General features: G+C 42.7%; 1 protein-coding gene and 1 long non-coding RNA gene across 2 annotated transcripts in view; one reads left to right on the forward strand and one right to left on the reverse strand.

The window, feature by feature from the left end:
• Positions 1 to 4,497, reverse strand: part of AQP4 (aquaporin 4) — a 13,237-nt gene extending 8,740 nt beyond the window's left edge. Inside the window, exons 1-4 of the mRNA XM_077778179.1 lie at positions 4,457 to 4,497; positions 1,484 to 1,898; positions 444 to 608; positions 77 to 157 (exon numbers count right to left, since the gene is read on the reverse strand). Coding sequence (XP_077634305.1) covers positions 77 to 157; positions 444 to 608; positions 1,484 to 1,898; positions 4,457 to 4,488 — 693 coding nt within the window. The 5' untranslated portion in view covers positions 4,489 to 4,497. The remainder of the gene's footprint in view (positions 1 to 76; positions 158 to 443; positions 609 to 1,483; positions 1,899 to 4,456) is intronic.
• The window catches only part of LOC144243107 (uncharacterized), a 67,689-nt gene continuing 51,526 nt past the window's right edge, over positions 2,340 to 18,502 (forward strand). Inside the window, exon 1 of the long non-coding RNA XR_013338536.1 lies at positions 2,340 to 2,427. This is a non-coding gene — a long non-coding RNA (uncharacterized LOC144243107). The remainder of the gene's footprint in view (positions 2,428 to 18,502) is intronic.

Consider the following 18,502-nt stretch of genomic DNA (forward strand, 5'->3'; position numbering starts at 1 on the left):
AAGGGAAAAAAAAAAGAGTTCCATGAGCAATTGTCCTTAATTGTAGAAGGACAGGTACTATCAACACGATGGTTACCCAGTGGTTTTCCCAATTTCCCATGATAACTGCAGGTCCAAAGGATCGGGCAGGGTTCATGCTGGCACCAGTGTAATTGATCTATAGGGAAAAAGAAAACAACTTCAGACATTGCTGAAACAGGGCTAGTAACAGGAAGCATTCATTGCAATTTGCTACCATTTGCCAAGTCGGTTAGAAGAACTGTCAAGATGTTAGCAGCCATATCCACATTCTCATCATAAAGTTAGTGAAATAATCACCTAACACGGACAGATGTGGCTGGATACTAAAGAACTACAGCTGTAAAACACAACATCTTTAGGCCAGCTCTAGGGTGATGATAAATGAAAATGAATCAATTATCTAAATGGACTTGGAAACTTACTGCAAATAAATGTCCAATTGCAACAGAAAATCCAATTGCTAAAGCTACTGAACCAGTGACATCAGTACGTTTGGAATCACAGCTGGCAAAAATAGTAAACACCAACTGAAATGTGATTATCAACTCCACCAGAAGACCGTGACCAGCAGTAAGATTTCCATGAACCTGGAAAGAGAAAAATGCTCCATTTGAATGGAAGCATGATTGTATTTTCTATGATAGCATATTATTGTGAAAGACATGTTTCATCACCAGAAAAAGCAATGGTTACTTTGAGTCATGTATTCCACCCCACAAGTCAGACACTCCCCCGGCATCCAAAAAGAAAGGAATAAATTTCCACTCATTTTGGGCCATCGCAGATAATTAATTACTCGCACAATGACCAAGCGGGAATTTGTGCTGAATGTCCTTTTCTACAGAGGAAGCAAAATGTGCCGCTGCTGCATTTAACTTATAAAGGAATTTCTTAAGACTCTTGTAATTTTATAAGGCAATGATTAAATCCATTAATTAGGTTTAAATTAATTCATATATATTTCAATTAAAATTTAAACTGTATGCGGTTTTTAAATCAATCTGGTGCTGATCTAACAACTGATATTCCTAATCAGTTAAGAACAAAACTGGGATCAAACGCCCATTTATTTTTTTAAGTGTGACCCTTGATGTCGATCATTTGAGTCTCATGAACATGACAAGAAACAAAACTTAGCCAACAAAGAGTCGTAATAAAAATTCCTTAAGCTAAGTATATAGTCTAGTCACTGGGATGGGAGCGAGAGAGAGGAAAAAACCAACACAAGTTTTGTGTCACCTAGGCTTAATAATATTGAAGTCAGTCAATAGCAAACAATGATTATATGTGGAGACATTCCAGGTTGCTGGCATCAGTTTTCTCCACTAGCAAGAATCATCAGAAATTCCCTGGGAATAAATGAACAATTTTAGAAGAGTGTCTCAGGCCACCAGGGTGGCATTTAGCAGAATCTGCGAGAAGCCTGGAGTCCGAGTTTGAAAATAAGAGCTAAAGACGCTACCGTAGTGACCCCCAAGCCCCCCACCACACTGGGAGGTGTGACGAGGTAGAGAATCCCGGCTCCAACGATGGCGCCCAGGCACTGCGCCGCGACGTAGAAGACAGACTTGGCGATGCTGATCTTCCTGGTGCACACCATGGCCACGGTGACGGCAGGGTTGATGTGGCCACCGCTGATGTGGCCAAAACACTGTACCATAGTTGCAATGCTGAGCCCAAAGCAAAGCGAGATGAGAACCATGTCGACCGGTAAGGGCTTTTCCGTTCCACCCCAGTTGATGGTGGATCCCAGGCTGAGGAGAACGAAGATAAGCATGGCCAGAAATTCCGCTGTGACTGCCTTCCAGAAAGCTTGAGTCCAGACCCCTTTGAAGGCCACCATGATGCTCTCTCTTCTACACAAAGGTCCACACTTACTGGAAAAAAAAAAATTGATATCAGAAGCCGTCAAACCAGGGTTCCTGAATTTGGGCTAAGACTCCCCGCCTGAAGTCTTGCCCTACTGTGGGGAAGGGCCCCCTCAAAGGTTATTTGATACCAAGAAAGAATGCTTCCAGAAAACCTTCTTAACTAATGAATTAATTGTCCTCCTTTTATTTAATATTCGAAGATCATGCAGTTTCACTGATTTGTCTCTAGACAGGAACATGTCTAAATCAAGTTTCTTAAAGAATTACGAAGGAAATACAGTTACTTCCGAGCAAGAGCTAATTCCCTCAGAGCAAGGTTTTAAGTTTCAGTGTAGTTTTAAGGTGCCATTTATATTTTGAACGTAAAGCAGTGAAAAAAAAAAAAAAGGAGGTCATATGCAGTTTTGCACTTTATTGCTCAAAATGGCATCCTGAAAATGGATTTGTGGAGTGTGATTCTCCTCTCCCCCAGCAGAGACTGCGGATTTAGAGGAGAGGCCAGCGAGGAGGCCGGGAATGCCTGTCTTTCCAGAAGGTAAAGTCCTCAGGGGCTGGGAGCGCACGGTGGCTGGCAGCGGCGGTGGGANCCGGCGTCCCCGCCGCCGCCCCTGGGAAGGCTGCTTCCTGGCTCCGCGGTGCTTCCGCAGTGCGAGGGGACAGTCGCTTGCTGTGCCTGACCGTCTCGCGACCTCTGACGTTACCCTTCAGACACACCTTCCCAAAGGGATCCCCGGGGGCGGGGGTGGGCGCCCAGGGCACCCCGCCCGCGCCCTCCAGGNTGTTCTCATATTGTCTGAAGATCTTTGGAGCTGAGAAAGGATTTGAGGATATTAATGCCAAGTGCTCATTTGGGCAAGAAATGGAGAGAATTCCAGATGTGGGGGGCAATTACACTAGTCACCCCATCATTCAAGACCTTTGCTCTTATCCTTTGCCTGGTATAGCCGTGAGAGTGCAGGAGTGTGGAGAACATTAGCAGAGACTCTGATCACCAGAGGACTATGAAAAGGGCTAGTCAAGAAAGTCCAGCATTTGAACAGATTAGAGTTATTAGCGCTTTCCCCTTGCGTGAAGGCGGGGAGCTGCCCTCCCGGCCCCCCTTACTGTCCCCAGGAGCCTGGGCTCTGGATGAGCAGTGGGGAAATGCTGTGCCAAAAAGGGCTGGGGGAACTCTCCCTTGACCTTTAGGATCTCAAGTCAGCCTCTGCTGTGATATGGGGCTTTGCCTCAGAGTTGGAAAGAGAAATGCATTTTCTGCCCAAGCGGGGGTGGCTCCAGAAAGGGGACAGCCAGCCCTGTCCCAAGTGTCCCCTGCCTGTGAGCGCCTCTAAGTGAATCATGTAATTACAAGAAAGCCCAGCTGGGAGGACAATGACATCATATTCCCTGGAGGAAGAGAAGATAAAGAGACAAAACAGCACTTGGAACAGGGCAGGGAGCATGCTCTGGGAGAGATTAAAAATATCCCAAGGGGGGAGAACTCCAAAAACTCACAGATTGAAAAAGAAGTTAGGAAGGTGGCTTCTGAACTGCCCAGCGGCCCACAGCTGCGGCCGGAATGGCAGAGGGGCAAGGTGCTGCCCCACGTGCTGGTCGCCTGCGGCTGCATTGAGTGGGAAAAATTTAGAGAACAAAGTAGGGAGCTGCGGAGGCTGGTGCGCAGGAAGCCTCAGGTCCCTGTCCCTGTTCTGGCAGAAGGCCCCCTCCCTGCTACGCCCCTTCTCCTTCACTTTCTCCAGTCCCCCCGAATTCTCTCTCCCAGCCCATTCTCTCCTGCCTCTCCAGAGATCTAATTTAAAAAACTTGGGTGCTCTTTTCAACTTGAAATTTTCATCAACCGGAGAAATGAAAACAACAACAATAACAGCAACAACAATAACGAAACCCCAGATAGATAAATATGCTCCTTAGCAGTGCTTTTAGCTTTTTTTTGGAAAGCCCACAAAATCTGATCTCCTTCCAGGGCAGACCGAGCAGCCTCGGTTAGCCATGAACCCCAAAGTTTCCGGGCAGCACGTACGTACCCCTAACTTCACGAGCGCTCACCTTGACGGAGTCTGTCATAACTCCTGTTCATATCGGCAATGTGCCCTTATGTGTTCACACTCACTGGAAATGGATCAACACCATTTGTTTTGCTCCTTTTGCCCCGGAACAAAGGGGGTTTGTTGATGTGCCCGGGTTGTACTGACCTGGACACATTACTTTCTAGCTGAACACACAGCCTGATCGGCTTCTGGGCAGCCGAGCCTCTGGGTGAGTAGTTTTTCTGATGAAAAATACTGCAGATAGACTTTACCTCCATAAGGTAGTTTTCCCGTGCATGCACAGGTTTTGAATATATGGAGGCTTTTGCAACAAAGCATCCTTTTTTTTTTCCCCTTCTATCTTCTCTATGCCTCTCTTATGAACATGCCCGGTACCCAGATCTGTAAGAATCGCCTACTTGCCCTATAATTCCCTTCTAGAGTCTGTCTGAGAAGGCACATATATCTATAATAAAAGAGTCAGAGTTTCATCTTTTGGCCCTGAGCTTTGTTCCCTTAAGGCAAAGAAGGACTTACCCCCACTGCCTTGCTTCGGGTCTGCCACTCATGCCTTCCCTGGCCAGAGTGCGGCTCTCATTGCCTGCCTCACAGCTCCCAGTGCACTGGGAGTCAGATTACGGCCACTTGTCTGATTGGGTTTTTGGAGTGAAGGGGTGGAAAGACTCTGTACCATGTGGCAATCGTCGAGTTATATTTGAACTTGAAATAACTGTTCTCTACCTGATCACTGTAGACACAGGGCATTTCAGGAACACAGAACGTTTGCTTACATTGTATTTCTTTAGCTGGTAATCTTTGAAAATGAGGATTTCCCCTTATTTTTATTTCAACTCTTCTCACCACAAAGGACTGCTGAGAATTGGTCTTGTTTGGTTGTGTGTTGTAGGTGAAATTGGGGAACTGTGAGAAGACAGATTTGTGTTATCCAGCAGTTGAGATGAACTGAGACCTGGGCTGTAGTAGTACATTAGTTGTTGAGGGGCTAACTATCCTTGGGGTTCTATTAGACATTTTTGACCTGAGAAGCAGCATTTTAAGCACAACAGATAAGTCCATGTGTAGCCTGGGCGGCTCTGATTTGGTTAATAAGGAAATGGGAAAAATAGGGAATAAGACTTCCAAGGTGCTCCATTGACTGTTATATTAATAAGAATTGTTGGGTAAGAAGTAACAAATTAAAAAATATACAGGTTGACTGGGGACAAAAGTTTTGGAAATTGTAGGTAAGTTTGCTATCAACAAACCTAGGGACCAGATTGACTATATCATTTGTGGGGCCCAGTGCAGAATGAATACATCACAATGAAAACTTTTTGTTTTCTTGTCTTGTTTGGGGACCTGAGATTTGGAAATGGGTGAAAAGCTATGAGAAAGAGGACTTAAAATTTTGAGTGTGAGTTTGAGAGGAGAGTTTTATTATTGTTTCAAGCCTTCTCAGATAACAGAGATTAAATTTATATCCGTAAGAATGTGGTTGCCCACTGATGGCTGTCCATGTTGGGGGGAGTCAGTTTGGCCTTCTTACAATGTGCTCCCTGAAAGTAAGAATAAATTCTGATGAGAGGTGAAGGGAGTATTTATGTGAATCTGCAAAGAATGCTTAAGACATTCCATGTTGATTCTTTAAAACAATCTTTTTAATGTTTTATTTATTTCTGAGAGAGAGACAGCGTGAGCAAGGGAGGGTCAGAGAGAGAGGGAGACACAGAATCTGAATCAGGCTCCAGGCTCTGAGCTAGCTGTCAGCACAGAGCCCAACGCGGGGCTCGAACCCACAAACTGTGATATCGTGACCTGAGTTGAAGTCAGACGCTTAACTGACTGAGCTACCCAGGTGCCCCTCCATGTTGATTCTTAAAGCTGTTTACTACTCAGATTTTAGAGTACAATTTAAACAATGGGTCACAAATGTTTTTTAAAAACTTGAAAACTTTGACTTTCTAGACAGATGTGCTGATTGCTCTGACCCTAAGAACACTGAGTCAGAAGGGACTGTGAGGTCTATGAACTAAAGATGCTACGGTGTTTCGATTCTTCCTTGTGAAGGAAGCCTGTGGTCGGTCATATCCACAGAAACCCACAAAGCGTGGCACTCCCTTAAGACTGCTCATTGTTCAGGGGACATTTTTCAGGTCCCCTTTTTGCAGGTTGCCCCAGACTCATTAGCATTCACTCCTTGGCCTTGGCAGTTCCCGTCACCATTTTACAAAGTGCCAGCAAAACTCGGTTACCACAGTTTCTCAGACTCTTTGCCTTTCTTCTGGCGGGCTGATCATTGCCCTGGTAGCATGTGTTGACAGTTCAGTTCCTAAGGGATGGCTATTCCCAACAAGGGAAGGGCCACCCTAATTGGCACCGACTTGTGCACTTATTAGTACTCTGAGCGGAGTGGCTGAAAATTGACCAGAGATTAACTCTTCACCTACCGGGAGTAGTTTTTCTTATTAGGTATTACATATTGTCTTTTTTATTTTTACATTTGAGGGGGCATTATTGATTCTCCTGCGACACTAATAATTAGCTGCTTGCTTGGCTTTTCTTTGGACTAGGGACAGAGTTTCCAATATGGTTGTCTGAGGCGACGCGTGTAGGATAATGATGGAAGAAAGCAGCTTCAGTGAGCTTGTGAGGATGGTGCAGACGATATGAGGCGAGGACCTTGGCAAATAGAAGTAAGAGCTTCTAAGCTGATCTGTTTTGAACTGGCCTGGGCCCCGGGCCACATGAGATTTGGAATCTAAAACTTTTTTTCTATTGCTAACGTGAAAAGCTCTTAATTCATTTAAAAATGGAATAACAGTTTACTGATGAAATCTTTTTGATGTTCTTACTGTACAGTGCTATGATTTTGGGTTTAAAAATCCGTGGCCTTGGGGGTGCCTGGATGGCTCAGTCGGTTGAGTGTCTGACTCGATTTCTGTTCAGGTAATGATCCCAGGGTCGTGGCATCGAGCCCCATGTCGGGCTCTACACTGAGCATGGAGCCTGCTTGGGATTCTCTTTCCCTCTGCCCTTCTCCCCAGCTCACATGCATACTCTCTCTCTCTCAAAATAAAAATAAAATAAAATAAAATCAGTGTTCTATGTCAGGTCAACTTGTGAGTTTTTCACTGAAAAGCTTTGTGAAGTTGTAGGTCAGTAACATCTGAGAAAAATGGGAGAAGGGTAAGTGAACATTTCAAGAGTCCTCAGCAAAAACTAGCTGATTGACACACGTTGTTTCCGCCTTTTTAATCTGCCACACCACACTGTTTTATTTTGGTGCTGATGTATATCTTTGGGATTTGTGGACTCCTTTCCCCATCCTTGCCCTCAGAACTTTTAATATTTCTTCATGTATTCAGAGATTGAAGACTAACACAAAAACACTAAAAGTGCCAGCAATGCCTCAGTACCAGACGGGAAGTGTCTCCAGGCTGGTAGGGAAAGATTCAGTCGTAAGTCATAAATCTTAGTTTGCTTTTCATGAATCTCAGCATCATGAATTCCCCCCAGAGCACGTATATATCAGTATGTTCATTAAAAACAAACACATAAACAGAACAACAGCGGCAGCCACAACCACAACCCTCACAACAAAGGGCTTTAATAGAGCTTTGTTCCCTTTTCAAAGAGACGGTGCTCTACTGTTACAGTTCAGAATGGTTTCCAGAAATACGGTTCACCATCAAAAGAGTAAAATAAAAATAATTAAAAAAAAAAACCCAACAAGGAACCAAAACTCTTGACTTAGTCTCCCATTTCTCAGTGAGGTGAACTGGAGAAAACTTGGGTCTTTCCCATGGTTGTTGAAACCTTTGTGGGTAATCTCGCCCCTGCCCCCCATGCTCCATGGATCCAGGTTTTCCCATTTGGTACAGCAGGCACATTTTCCCTGATTTGGATCCAGGCGGACGCTGCTTTGGCTGGGGAGTTGTACTCTGCTGACATTTAAGGCAGGAATTCCCTGGGAAAATAGTCAAGAGATTCTTTTGGTGCTGCTGGCCAGGCTCCAAAGGGTTTAGGGTTCCCCACTCTAGGCGAATGGGGAGAAAGACAGGGAGGGAGGGAAAGAGAAAGAGAAGGACTTTATTGAGTGACTGTATTTCATCTGAAACTTGCACAAAAAGGCAGAAATGTGGTTGGATGACTGGATACTTTTCTTCCCCCTTATCTCTTACCCAGCTATTGTGACAGTTCAGAGTTTGGTTGGGCAATTTAAAGGCCACTCAGACATCCATAGTTGAAAATCAATTCTCTGGGGAAGCAAAGGACTTTGGGATCTAATGGGTCAGAGCAAAACATTTTAAATGATCAATAATCGAAGTGTAGTCTGTACTAGTAATTGTTCCAACACTTAAATGAAATTTGAACATAATAAGAAGTAAACCAACATTTTGGTGATTATTATCCCCCATTATCACACAGAATTCCCATGTTTGTAATAGACTAACCAAGATATTCCTGGTTTCAAGAAAAGAGCAAGATGTTTAAAATTCTGAGCTGTGATGGGGTGGGGGCATAGACCAAAGAACGAGGTACTTAAAAAACACTTTGGAGTAATGCCAGAAACAGAACATTTTCTAAGAAAGGAGCAAAAATGGTCATAATCTATGACCACAAAATAATGTGACTGATGGTCATAGAAATTACCATGGGTAAGACCTCCAATAGTTCAGACAAAACTTGCTCTTGCTTCTTTCCTAAATCATCACAGGTCCTTCTTTTTGACTTCTGTAATTCCTTTTTTTTTTTTTTTTTTTTTTTTACATTCTTATGATTGGAAGAAACGTACATCTGAAGAAATTCACAGGGCTTCTCGGAGGTGGCACGTCTCTTCCTGGTTTCGCCTTACCTGAATGTTCTTCTCTCCAGCTACACATCTCTGTCTGCCTGCTGCAGGGGGTCACACTGTGGCCACATCCTGCCAGCTCCTGGCTCTTGAAGAGCCAACTGAGGTGCCCTTATATCTCCAATCCCTTTCCCTTCTGTCTTTGCCACGAAATCCTCTGACTCTCTTTTAAACACACCTCAACATTTATCTACTCTCTGAAGCATGCCTGTTGCAAACTAGAGCCTAGCACTAGTCACTTGACCAACCCATAGTAACAGTAAGCCTTTGTGATACTCTATAGTCATGACCAGGTAATGTCTTTGTCTCCACTGGTGTTTTGATGCTTTCTTTGGGTAAAAACTGAAGTTGCGGAGTATGCATGTCCTGTTAAATTCCTTACTGTAATGATGGTGATGATGATAATGACGATGATGATGGTGGTGACAATGATGAAATGCCAGCAATGATTCTGGTGATGATAAGATTGTGCAGGAAGAGGGTAAGGAGTAAGAGTTGGCAGTCTGGACTCGGTCACTTCTCTGTTATTGGCTCTGGGCCACCTGACCTCCGTGGGCTACTTCTTCATCTCTGAAATGGAATGGAGCGTTATCTCTGTCTTGTCTTTTTGCGAAGCTGTGGTAAGTCCAGAGGTGCTCCTCACCGCCTTCTCGTGGAACACCTCTGGTGTGACTCTACAATACTTTGGTTCCCCAAATTCCATCCCAGAATGATAAGCCACTTGTTTATTGTCTAACTCCATCATTAGCCTGGAATCAGAGTGAGAGCAGGGAATACTGTCTTAGTCTTCTCAAGGATTAGTTAACCTTAGTAATTAATTGCTGTAACACCAGCAACTTGTGTAGATCCGAGACACATTTTAAAGATGAAAAAATATTTTGGAATACATACACAAGTGAAAGAGGCTCCAATAAGGTCCTTTTAGCAGACATGCTTTGCAAACCGAATTAGTAAGTGGAAATAATATTGATGCTGATGCTTATGATAAAAATGTCAAGAAACCTGTTCATACCAAACCTTGAAAGAGTCATGCAGTTTTTAAAGCTTATTTATTTATTTTGAGAGGTGGGGAGGGGCTGAGGGAGAGAGAGAGAATCCCAAGTGCACTCCTCGCTGACGGTCCAGAGCCCGACTTGGGACTCCATCCCATCAACATGAGATCTAAATTTGGGTGTTTAACTGACTGAGCCACCAAGATGCCCCCAAAGCCATGTATTCTCAATCTCATTTCTTGTTTACAGATGAAAGTTTTTTCTAGTGCAAGTAAGAATTTAGAAATAGTTGTTAACATATGTATAGTTCTTTGAAATAAAAAGCTGGGTAACTGCCAAGTAGTAACATTAATAATAAAATTTTATAAACTTCAAATGGGCATAGATAATTCTAAGGCCACAGTTGTGAGTTCAAGGCAGAAGAATTGAAGGGAGGCAGAGAACCAGCTTGTATGTGGCCACACCCCAGGCAGCTCTGGCAGCTGAGGCAGGACCTGCGTTCTGGCTGCTGGCAAGGATAGTCTTCAAGAATTCCTCTTCTTGCCTCACTGCTTCGAGGTGAAAAGTCCCTGGAGTGAACACTCGCTCTTACATCAGGGAGAAAGGTGGCTTCCTTGGGGAGAGTCACCAGGAGTGATCCTGCCACCAAGGCCACGCTCAGTGGGTGAGGGGTGAAAACGATGGCAGCTAACTCTTTTATATAAACTCATTTAATCCTCACCTCCCACCATTCCTGATGCCATCTCTTTCTAGTCACACAGGACTTAGTCTGCTGCGGCCACCATAACTAAACACCACAGCCTGGGTAGCTTAAACAATAGACAGATATTTCTCACAGGCTAGAAGTCCCTGCCTAGATAACTCGTATTTTATTCTTCAAAATTCAATTTAAGTTTCACTTTCTCTGTAAAAACTTCCTTGTTCCTCTGATTTTATTTAGATGCCATTTTTCTTTTCTTCCACAGCAACTTCTAAAATAGCTTTGAACCTTTCCAATTTCTGAGCACGTAATTCCTGAGCTCCTTTCATGCCCCCCCCGCCCAATACATGGGGTGCCTCAGTCAGGGGTTCCAAAAATCAAAGACCTTATAACTAGTACTTGACAACAAACACTAGGAATTGTGTGTGAAGTTTCCAAATAGGGTTGCATTAGTTATAAACACACTGCTTGGTAATTAATTGTTTAGGTCTCTGTCTCTAACTCAAGAAAAAATTCCTTTGGGCAGAGATTGTGTGTTAGTTTTTTTATGCAACCCTGGAGAAAAGAAGGTGGTCAATACCACCATTCATTGGTTGGTTGAATGAATAAATGAAGGAGTGAGGAGTTGACCAAAGTGGTTTGACACGTGTCTATTTTGTTGTTGTTGTTTTTTTTTTTGTATGTTTACGAGATAAGCAGAGTCTTACTTCCCTGGTTTAGATCTGAATTATGGAGAGTCTGAGTGACCCGGAAGGTCAGAAATTAATTGGATCAGATTTGTCATATATTGTAAAAGTGCATTTCCTATCTACTATGGGGCTGTTGGCTTTTTAAGTACATCAATTTTTCAGGGGACAAGTGTCCTTTTTCACATATTATCCTGTTTATTTAATAGACTTAAAAGGAAGTTTATGCTTTGATTTTCTTTTGCAAACAGAATAATAGTTTGTAGGGAAATTGGCTCATTTGGGGTCATTTGATAGTCTTTTAACAGACACAGAATCCTCTTCTTGTTAACTGGTTAGATTATCTTTTTTTTTATTAGCATTTTCATTTCAATTGGATGGGACTTTTTTTTAAAATATTTTATCGTTTCTGAGAGAGAGAGAGAGAGAGACAGCATGAGCAGGGTCAGAGAGAGAGGGAGACACAGAATTTGAAACAGGCTCCAGGCTCTGAGCTGACAGCCAGCACAGAGCCCGACACGGGGCTCCAACCCACAAGCCATGAGATCATGACCTGAGCTGAAGTCGGACGCTTAACCCACTGAGCCACCCAGGCGCCCCTAGTGGGACTTTAAAAAAAAAAAAGTATAGTGAATCAGTAATGAACTGACATAATGAACGATGAGTCGCCTTGATATCTGAGAGTGGCTGTCCAACAGAACATTGCAACCAGATGTCAACGGTTTCGTAGGTGTGCTCACTATATAGTTTATAATTTTGTTATAATAGTTTCTGTGTACCAGTCTTTATAATCACCCAACGAAACAGATGAAAATCACTTTCAAACTAGCAAGAGCAATGTACTTAGTATTTATTATTATTGCTAATAATTTCATTTTCAAAGTGAGAGATTGTGTGGAATAAATGGAAGAATTGTATGGTGTGTTGGTAGAACCAACGTTACACTCTCCAGCAGCATATTCCATTACAGATCTCACAGAGTAAGTGTGCAAACCTCACATTGACCTTCTCATTCTGCACTGCAGTTTTAGGAGAAAGAGTGCTGCACTGAGTGGCCTGTGGCTCATTGGGTAGTTTAGGGAGGCAGAAAGAGATTGCTAGCATCAGAACTTGTGAAAGTCATTGACCTTGACTTCAGCGGAGATGACCTCAGCTTGACCTCAGCCCAACACGGGGAGATTGCTTTTCAAACACATTCAAGAGTATTGTGTAGTCCTCTGAGCCTTTAACTGAAGTGAAAAGAGAGTGAGTACTTCCATAGCTCGGAAGTCAGAACTTCTAAAGGTGGTCAGAACTGCACAATCAAAGGCATGAACCAATCTAGACTTTGGGATCTGAAGCTATCACTTTAATGATTGGAATTTGTTTACTTCAGACAAGGAAGCTGAGCTTTGATTTTTTTGGGGGGTTGGCATTAGATCCACCCTATGTAATGCATTGAAGAGAAAATGAAAACAAATCCATTTAACCATTTTCCCCAGTAAAATTGTTTGTTCCTGGAAGCTACAATAAAACAGCAAGATTGTCAATTGTCCAATCTTCTAGATTTACATTTCAAAATCAACAATCAGAAGTAGAATTAAAAACTGTGTATTATCAAATTGGAATATAAAGAGTGGACTAAACTACCAGTAAAGTTTTTTAGGACATTTTATAGTACCTGGAAATAAATTCGCTTAAATATTCAGTCTATGTTGCCTATGGCAAAACATTAGCATTGTTTGTTTTTTAAAGTTTATTTTTTATTTAGAGAGAGATAGCTCAAGCGTGAGCAGGGGAGGGGTGGAGAGAGAGAGGGAGAGAGAGAATCCTAAGCAGGTTCTGTGCTGTCAGTGCAGAGCCTGACATGGGACTCGATTTCATGAACCATGAGATCATGACCTAAGCCAACATCAAGAGTTGAACGCTTAACTGACTGAGCCACCCAGGCGCCCCAACGTTCGCATTGTTAACATGGTGGTGGTGGACAGAGATCTTGTTCTCCTTATTTCTGTGTGCTTGTAATATTAAATGGATAAGAAATTTAGTGGTTATGGTAAAACCACTTAGTGGAACACTCCTGCCCAGCTGCTTTGGCAGGGTAAAGGGCAAAGGTTGTCTCTGGTTTGTGAATATTCACCTCACCCCTTGTCCCCATTGCTGCTCAGTCTTCCTTCTGCAGGGCTCTGGCCAGGTGGTTTTCCTGTTCTCCAGAGCTGCTCCATGGGTCTCTCAAACTCTTGACCTACCTCCTCCTTTCCTAACTTTCCACACACGACCCCAAACACTACATCACACTGAAAAACAAGACTTCAGATGGGAAATCCTTCAAACTCCTGCCACCAAACCCCAAATATCTTGGCATCTGCCTAATTCTTTCCTTCTTTGTTTCCTATGGGACAAATAGCCTTCCCTTCGTCTTGGATGGATTCTTTCGCTCCCATTCTGCTTCGCCTGCTTACTCTAGTACCATTCTTTTCTCGGCTTTCTGGTCAAACTTTTTGATCACAGGAGCCCTTTACAGTTGAAAAATTTTGAGAATCCCAATGAACTTCTTGTTTGTGTGAACTGTATGTATGTGTTGACATTTAACTGAAACAGAGAGTTTTAAAAAATTATAAATTGATTAAAAAAATAAGCCCAGCCTATGATAATTAAATTGCATTGCAAAATTTTTTAATGTTTATTTATTTTTGAGAGAGTGAGAGAGAGAGAGAAAATGAGTTGGGGAGAGGTAGACAGAGATGGAGACAGAATCAGGAGCAGGCTCCAGGCTCTGAGCTGTCAGCACAGACTCTGATGCGGGGCTCAAACCCACAGACCGCAAGATCATGACCTGAGCCAAAGTCGAATGCCCAACTGACTGAGCCACCCAGGTACTCTCATTGTATTTTAAAAGGTAAATAAATATATTTTTCAAAACAAAAAAAAAATAGTAGGAAGAGTAATATTATTTTATACTTTTGCAAATTTCTTTAATGTCTGGTTGCTCAAAAGACGGCCAGATTCCCAGTTTAGCTTGTATATACAACTGTTGTGAAATGATTATTTGGTTGAAGAAATAAGAAGAAAATCCTGCCTTACACATAGATGTAGTTGAAAAATGGAGGACTATTCTAACAACTTTTTAAGATAATTGTGGTTGTTTTTATTTGGTATTATACCAAAACTCAACAAGTAATATTTTTTTAAAGATTAGCTGCCATGTGGATTTTGAAGGCATATTAATGACTTTTTCATAGCATATTACTTTAAAAATCTATTAATCTATTTTGCATTTTGAACTAATCTTTTTTTATTAAAAACATTTTTTTTTAACATTTTATTTATTTCTGAGAGAGAGACAGCATGAGCAGGGGAGGGTAAGAGAGAGAGGGGGATACAGAATATGAAACAGGCTCTAGGCTCTGAGCTAGCTGTCAGCACAGAGCCTGACGTGGGGCTCGAACCCACGAACCATAAAATCATGACCTGAGCCGAAGTTGAACGCTTAACCTACTGAGCCACCCAGACTAATCTTTTACTAATCTTTTACTAATAAGGCATGATTTTAAACATTATGCATAGTCATTTGGAAAATATTGGTTCACTGAATTATGCAGTTATTTCAAATGTTGGCCCATCTTATTTTATAATATCAAAAATGTCACATTCATGAATATCACCACAAATCACATCAGAAAAGCATTACAGTATTGAGAGCTGTCAAACTCGTAGTGGCAGACACAAATTTTCCAAAATTATAATTTTTGCTTGAAAGCTCAAGTAGTATTGCCAACAAATATTGTCAGTTTTTCTTGAAGTGACAGCCTCATTTTGCTCATTTCCTAGAAAATGTCCTCCAAACACTCATTTGAATAGCCATAGTTTGTAGGCTATTTTTGAAAGTAAAAATGGTATTCCATGACAAAAGCCCAGTTCAACTCCCAACAAGGTCAATTCCGAAGACAGCCATCACACCGAGTGTGCCTAGAATTGCTTGCTATGCATTTCCCATTTTGTCATATCGATTATTACAGAGACGTACTCAAGCATCAGGATTTAATAAAACTGGTAATTTTGTGCTTCAGCAAGGACATTCTTGAGTGGAACGGACACTGGGTTACTGTGTGTGAGGGTGAAGAAGAGAACTACCACCATGACACTTTGATGCTTTCATTCACACCAAAGTGCCTGAAGTTTCATCCACCATTGCTTTTGCACTAACAATACAAAAGCCCTATAGTGAGAGGCAAGTAACATCCTACAGTAATTATGAAAGCAGTTGTGATTGGCCAGGCTCCCTGAAAAGGTCTCAGGGACCCCTCAGGTCTCACACTCTGAGAGCCACAGATCGAATTGATTAGTCGCCTTTTCTGTATCTAAATTCTCTATTCAATATTGTCTCTCTTATTATTTTTTCTTTCTTTCTTTCTTTCTTTCTTTCTTTCTTTCTTTCTTTCTTTCTTTCTTTCTTCTTTCTTTCTTTCTTTCTTTCTTCCTTTCTTTCTTTCTTTCTTTCTTTCTTTCTTTCTTTCTTTCTTTCTTTCTTTCTTTCTTTCTTTCTTTCTTTCGAGAGCAGGTAAGGGATAAAGGGAGAGAGAGAAAGAGAGAGAAAGAGAGAATCTTAAGCAGGCTCCATGCTCCACATGGGTCTCCACATGGGGTTTGATCCCACAACAGTGAGATCATGACCTGAGCAGAAATCAAGACTCAGATGCTTAACTGACTGAGCCACCCAGGCACTCCTCTTTTGATTAATTTTTAAGCATGCTTATGGATCTCCCATATTGAAAAAAGAAACACCAAAATAAATTTCCCCTCAATCCCAAATAATTCACTAAAGATCATCAAATCTATTTTCCTCATTACAGCCAAATATCTGTAAAGAATCATTACCATTTATTGTCTGCTTTTTTTCATGTTGCATCCTTGGCACCCATTAAAATCTCGTTTCTGTCCCTCTATCTTCTTGTAAATTGCTGTCTTCACATTCCCAGGGACTTCCCTGGTATGTGACTTTAGGGGACATGCTCCAGTCCTTACCTTCCTTGACCTTCTTACCTCTGACCTTGCAGACCACTTGTCCATCTACTGTGTGCTGGGCATTGTGCTAAGTGCGTTACCCAAGATAGCTTGTTTAATCTATGTGGCAACCTGATGGTGTAGCAATGATTATTAATGCAGATCACAAAGAACAGTGCAGGGCCCCAGATGGGGTTTTTGTGACTTCAAAACCAGAGATCTTAACACCACAATATGCTCCCTTCTTGAAACACCTGCTTTCCTTTCCCACAACATCACTCTTCAGGTTTGTTTTCTTACCTCTCTGGCTGCTTTCTTTCAGTCTTATTTGTGTGAAAAAAATGCTTTTCTCACGATCTTGCTTTGCTCAAGATTGAGAGTCCAGGGGGGCACCTGGGTGGCTCAGTTGGTTAAGTGTCTGACTTGGACTCAGGTCATGATCCACGGTTCATGGATTCGAGCCCTGCATTGGGCTCTGCACTGATAGTGCAGAGTCTACTTGGGATTCTCTCTCTCTCTCTCTCTCAAAAATAAATAAATAAAAACTAAAAAAAAAAAAATCCAGAATCCCATGAGAGCTCATAGAAGTGGCCATGCTGAAGTCATGTGCCCTCTTACCCCCCAGCTTTGCCATGCTGGAGAGTGCCCTTTGTCTGGAAGGTGCCCCTCAGCTTGTACCGAAGTGCACTCTCAAGCCAAACTGGGGAAAATAGGCATAGGAATTGGACGCTGGGCTGCCTGGAATTGACTGGTGGTCCCTACAATCAGTTCTTCTCTTCCCACTTCTCACAGACTCCTACTCATATTTCAGGACTCAATTTCAATACTACTCCTTCCAGGAAGCCTTCCTGACTTCCAGGTCTGGATTGGCTTGTGCCCCTCAGGACTCTGAGCTTCCCCGCTCCTGGTAATTTTTATGGCAGGTTGCCGTGGCTGATTTCAATGTCTTCACTGCCCTACCAGTTCTGCGAAAGCGAGACTGTTTCTGCTTTTCACGTTGCATCCCCAGAATCTAGCATGAGGCCTGGCACGTGGCTGTCTCTCAGCATTGATGCATAAACACACATGCGGGGTTTGAAGAACTAATGGGACACTCCCAAGGCCACATGTATCTGGACATGGTTAATGGGGAAAGGTGCTCACAAGAGGAATCAACAGGTTTTAGAAATATTTCAGATAAATAGGGTTTGAAGTTGTTGGAATGGATGAGAAACTATCCTCTATGATAAGACAGAATAAAAAAGTGCTGAGTACAGTGCTCTGGGGAATGGGGATTTAAGAGTCAATGAAGAACCCTCAAATAGATGAGTTAGAGATGTAACATGTGGGGGAACGATGGAAAACAAAAAGGAGAGAATTTCATGGAACAGGGATACCCTGGCATACAGCTCTTGCAGAAAAATCAGTGCAAATAAAGACCAAAGAAATTCTGTGCAATTTTGCAAGTATGAAACCATTTGGAGGCCTTTGAAAGAACTGTTTCAATGGAATAATGTGGATAAAAATGGGAGAATGGGAAGAAAGAAGACACCGAAGAAGGGGATGCTGAGAGTGGAGGCATGTAGATCAGTGGTTCTAAGGGTATGACTTCAGGTTCATCTACGTAGGCGTAACAATTACAGCCCTGGGTACCATTCCCAAGCTTTTCTTGTTCAGTAGATGTTCAACAGGGCTTGGACTTCTCTAATTTTAAAAAGCGTTGTGGGTGGGGCACCTGGGTGGCTTAGTCGGTTAAGCATCCGACTTTCGCTTGGGTCATGATCTTGCGGTTCGTGGGTTCGAACCCCGCGTCGGGCTCTGTGCTGACTGCCAGCTCAGAGCCTGGAGCCTGTTTTGGAGTCTGTGACTCCCGCTCTCTCTGACCCTCCCCTGCTCATGCTGTCTCTCTCTCTCTCCTAGAAATAAATAAAACATTAAAAAAAAAAAAAGCGTTGTGGGTGATTAAACCTTTGCCTGGAAATCATTAGTGTATATCCATTTCTTCATTAGCTTGGCTCATGCAGGAAGATGAGGAAACCAGGTCAGTGTTATGGATCGAATATCCTCTCCAAAATGTACATGTTGAAGCCGTAAGCCCCCGATGTGACAGTATTTGGAGGTAAGGCCTTTAAAGAGGCAGTTCAATTTAAATGAGGTAATAGGGATGCGGCCCTAATTCGCTAGGACTCAGTGTCCTAATTAGAAGAGGAAGAGACACCACAGATCCTGCTCTCTGTGTATGGTGCAGAGGAAAGATGATGCGAGGACACAGTGAGAAGGCAGCATTTCCAAGCCGGAAACCAACAGTCAACACCTCGATCTTGGCCTTCCAGCCCCCGGGAATGAAACATCTGTTGTGTAAGCCTCCCAGCTGCAGTATTTTGTTAAGGC

The sequence above is a fragment of the Crocuta crocuta genome, unplaced genomic scaffold (genome assembly GCF_008692635.1).
Source record: "Crocuta crocuta isolate KB4526 unplaced genomic scaffold, BGI_CrCroc_1.0 scaffold26, whole genome shotgun sequence".
In the NCBI taxonomy this organism is placed as follows: Eukaryota; Metazoa; Chordata; class Mammalia; order Carnivora; family Hyaenidae; genus Crocuta; species Crocuta crocuta.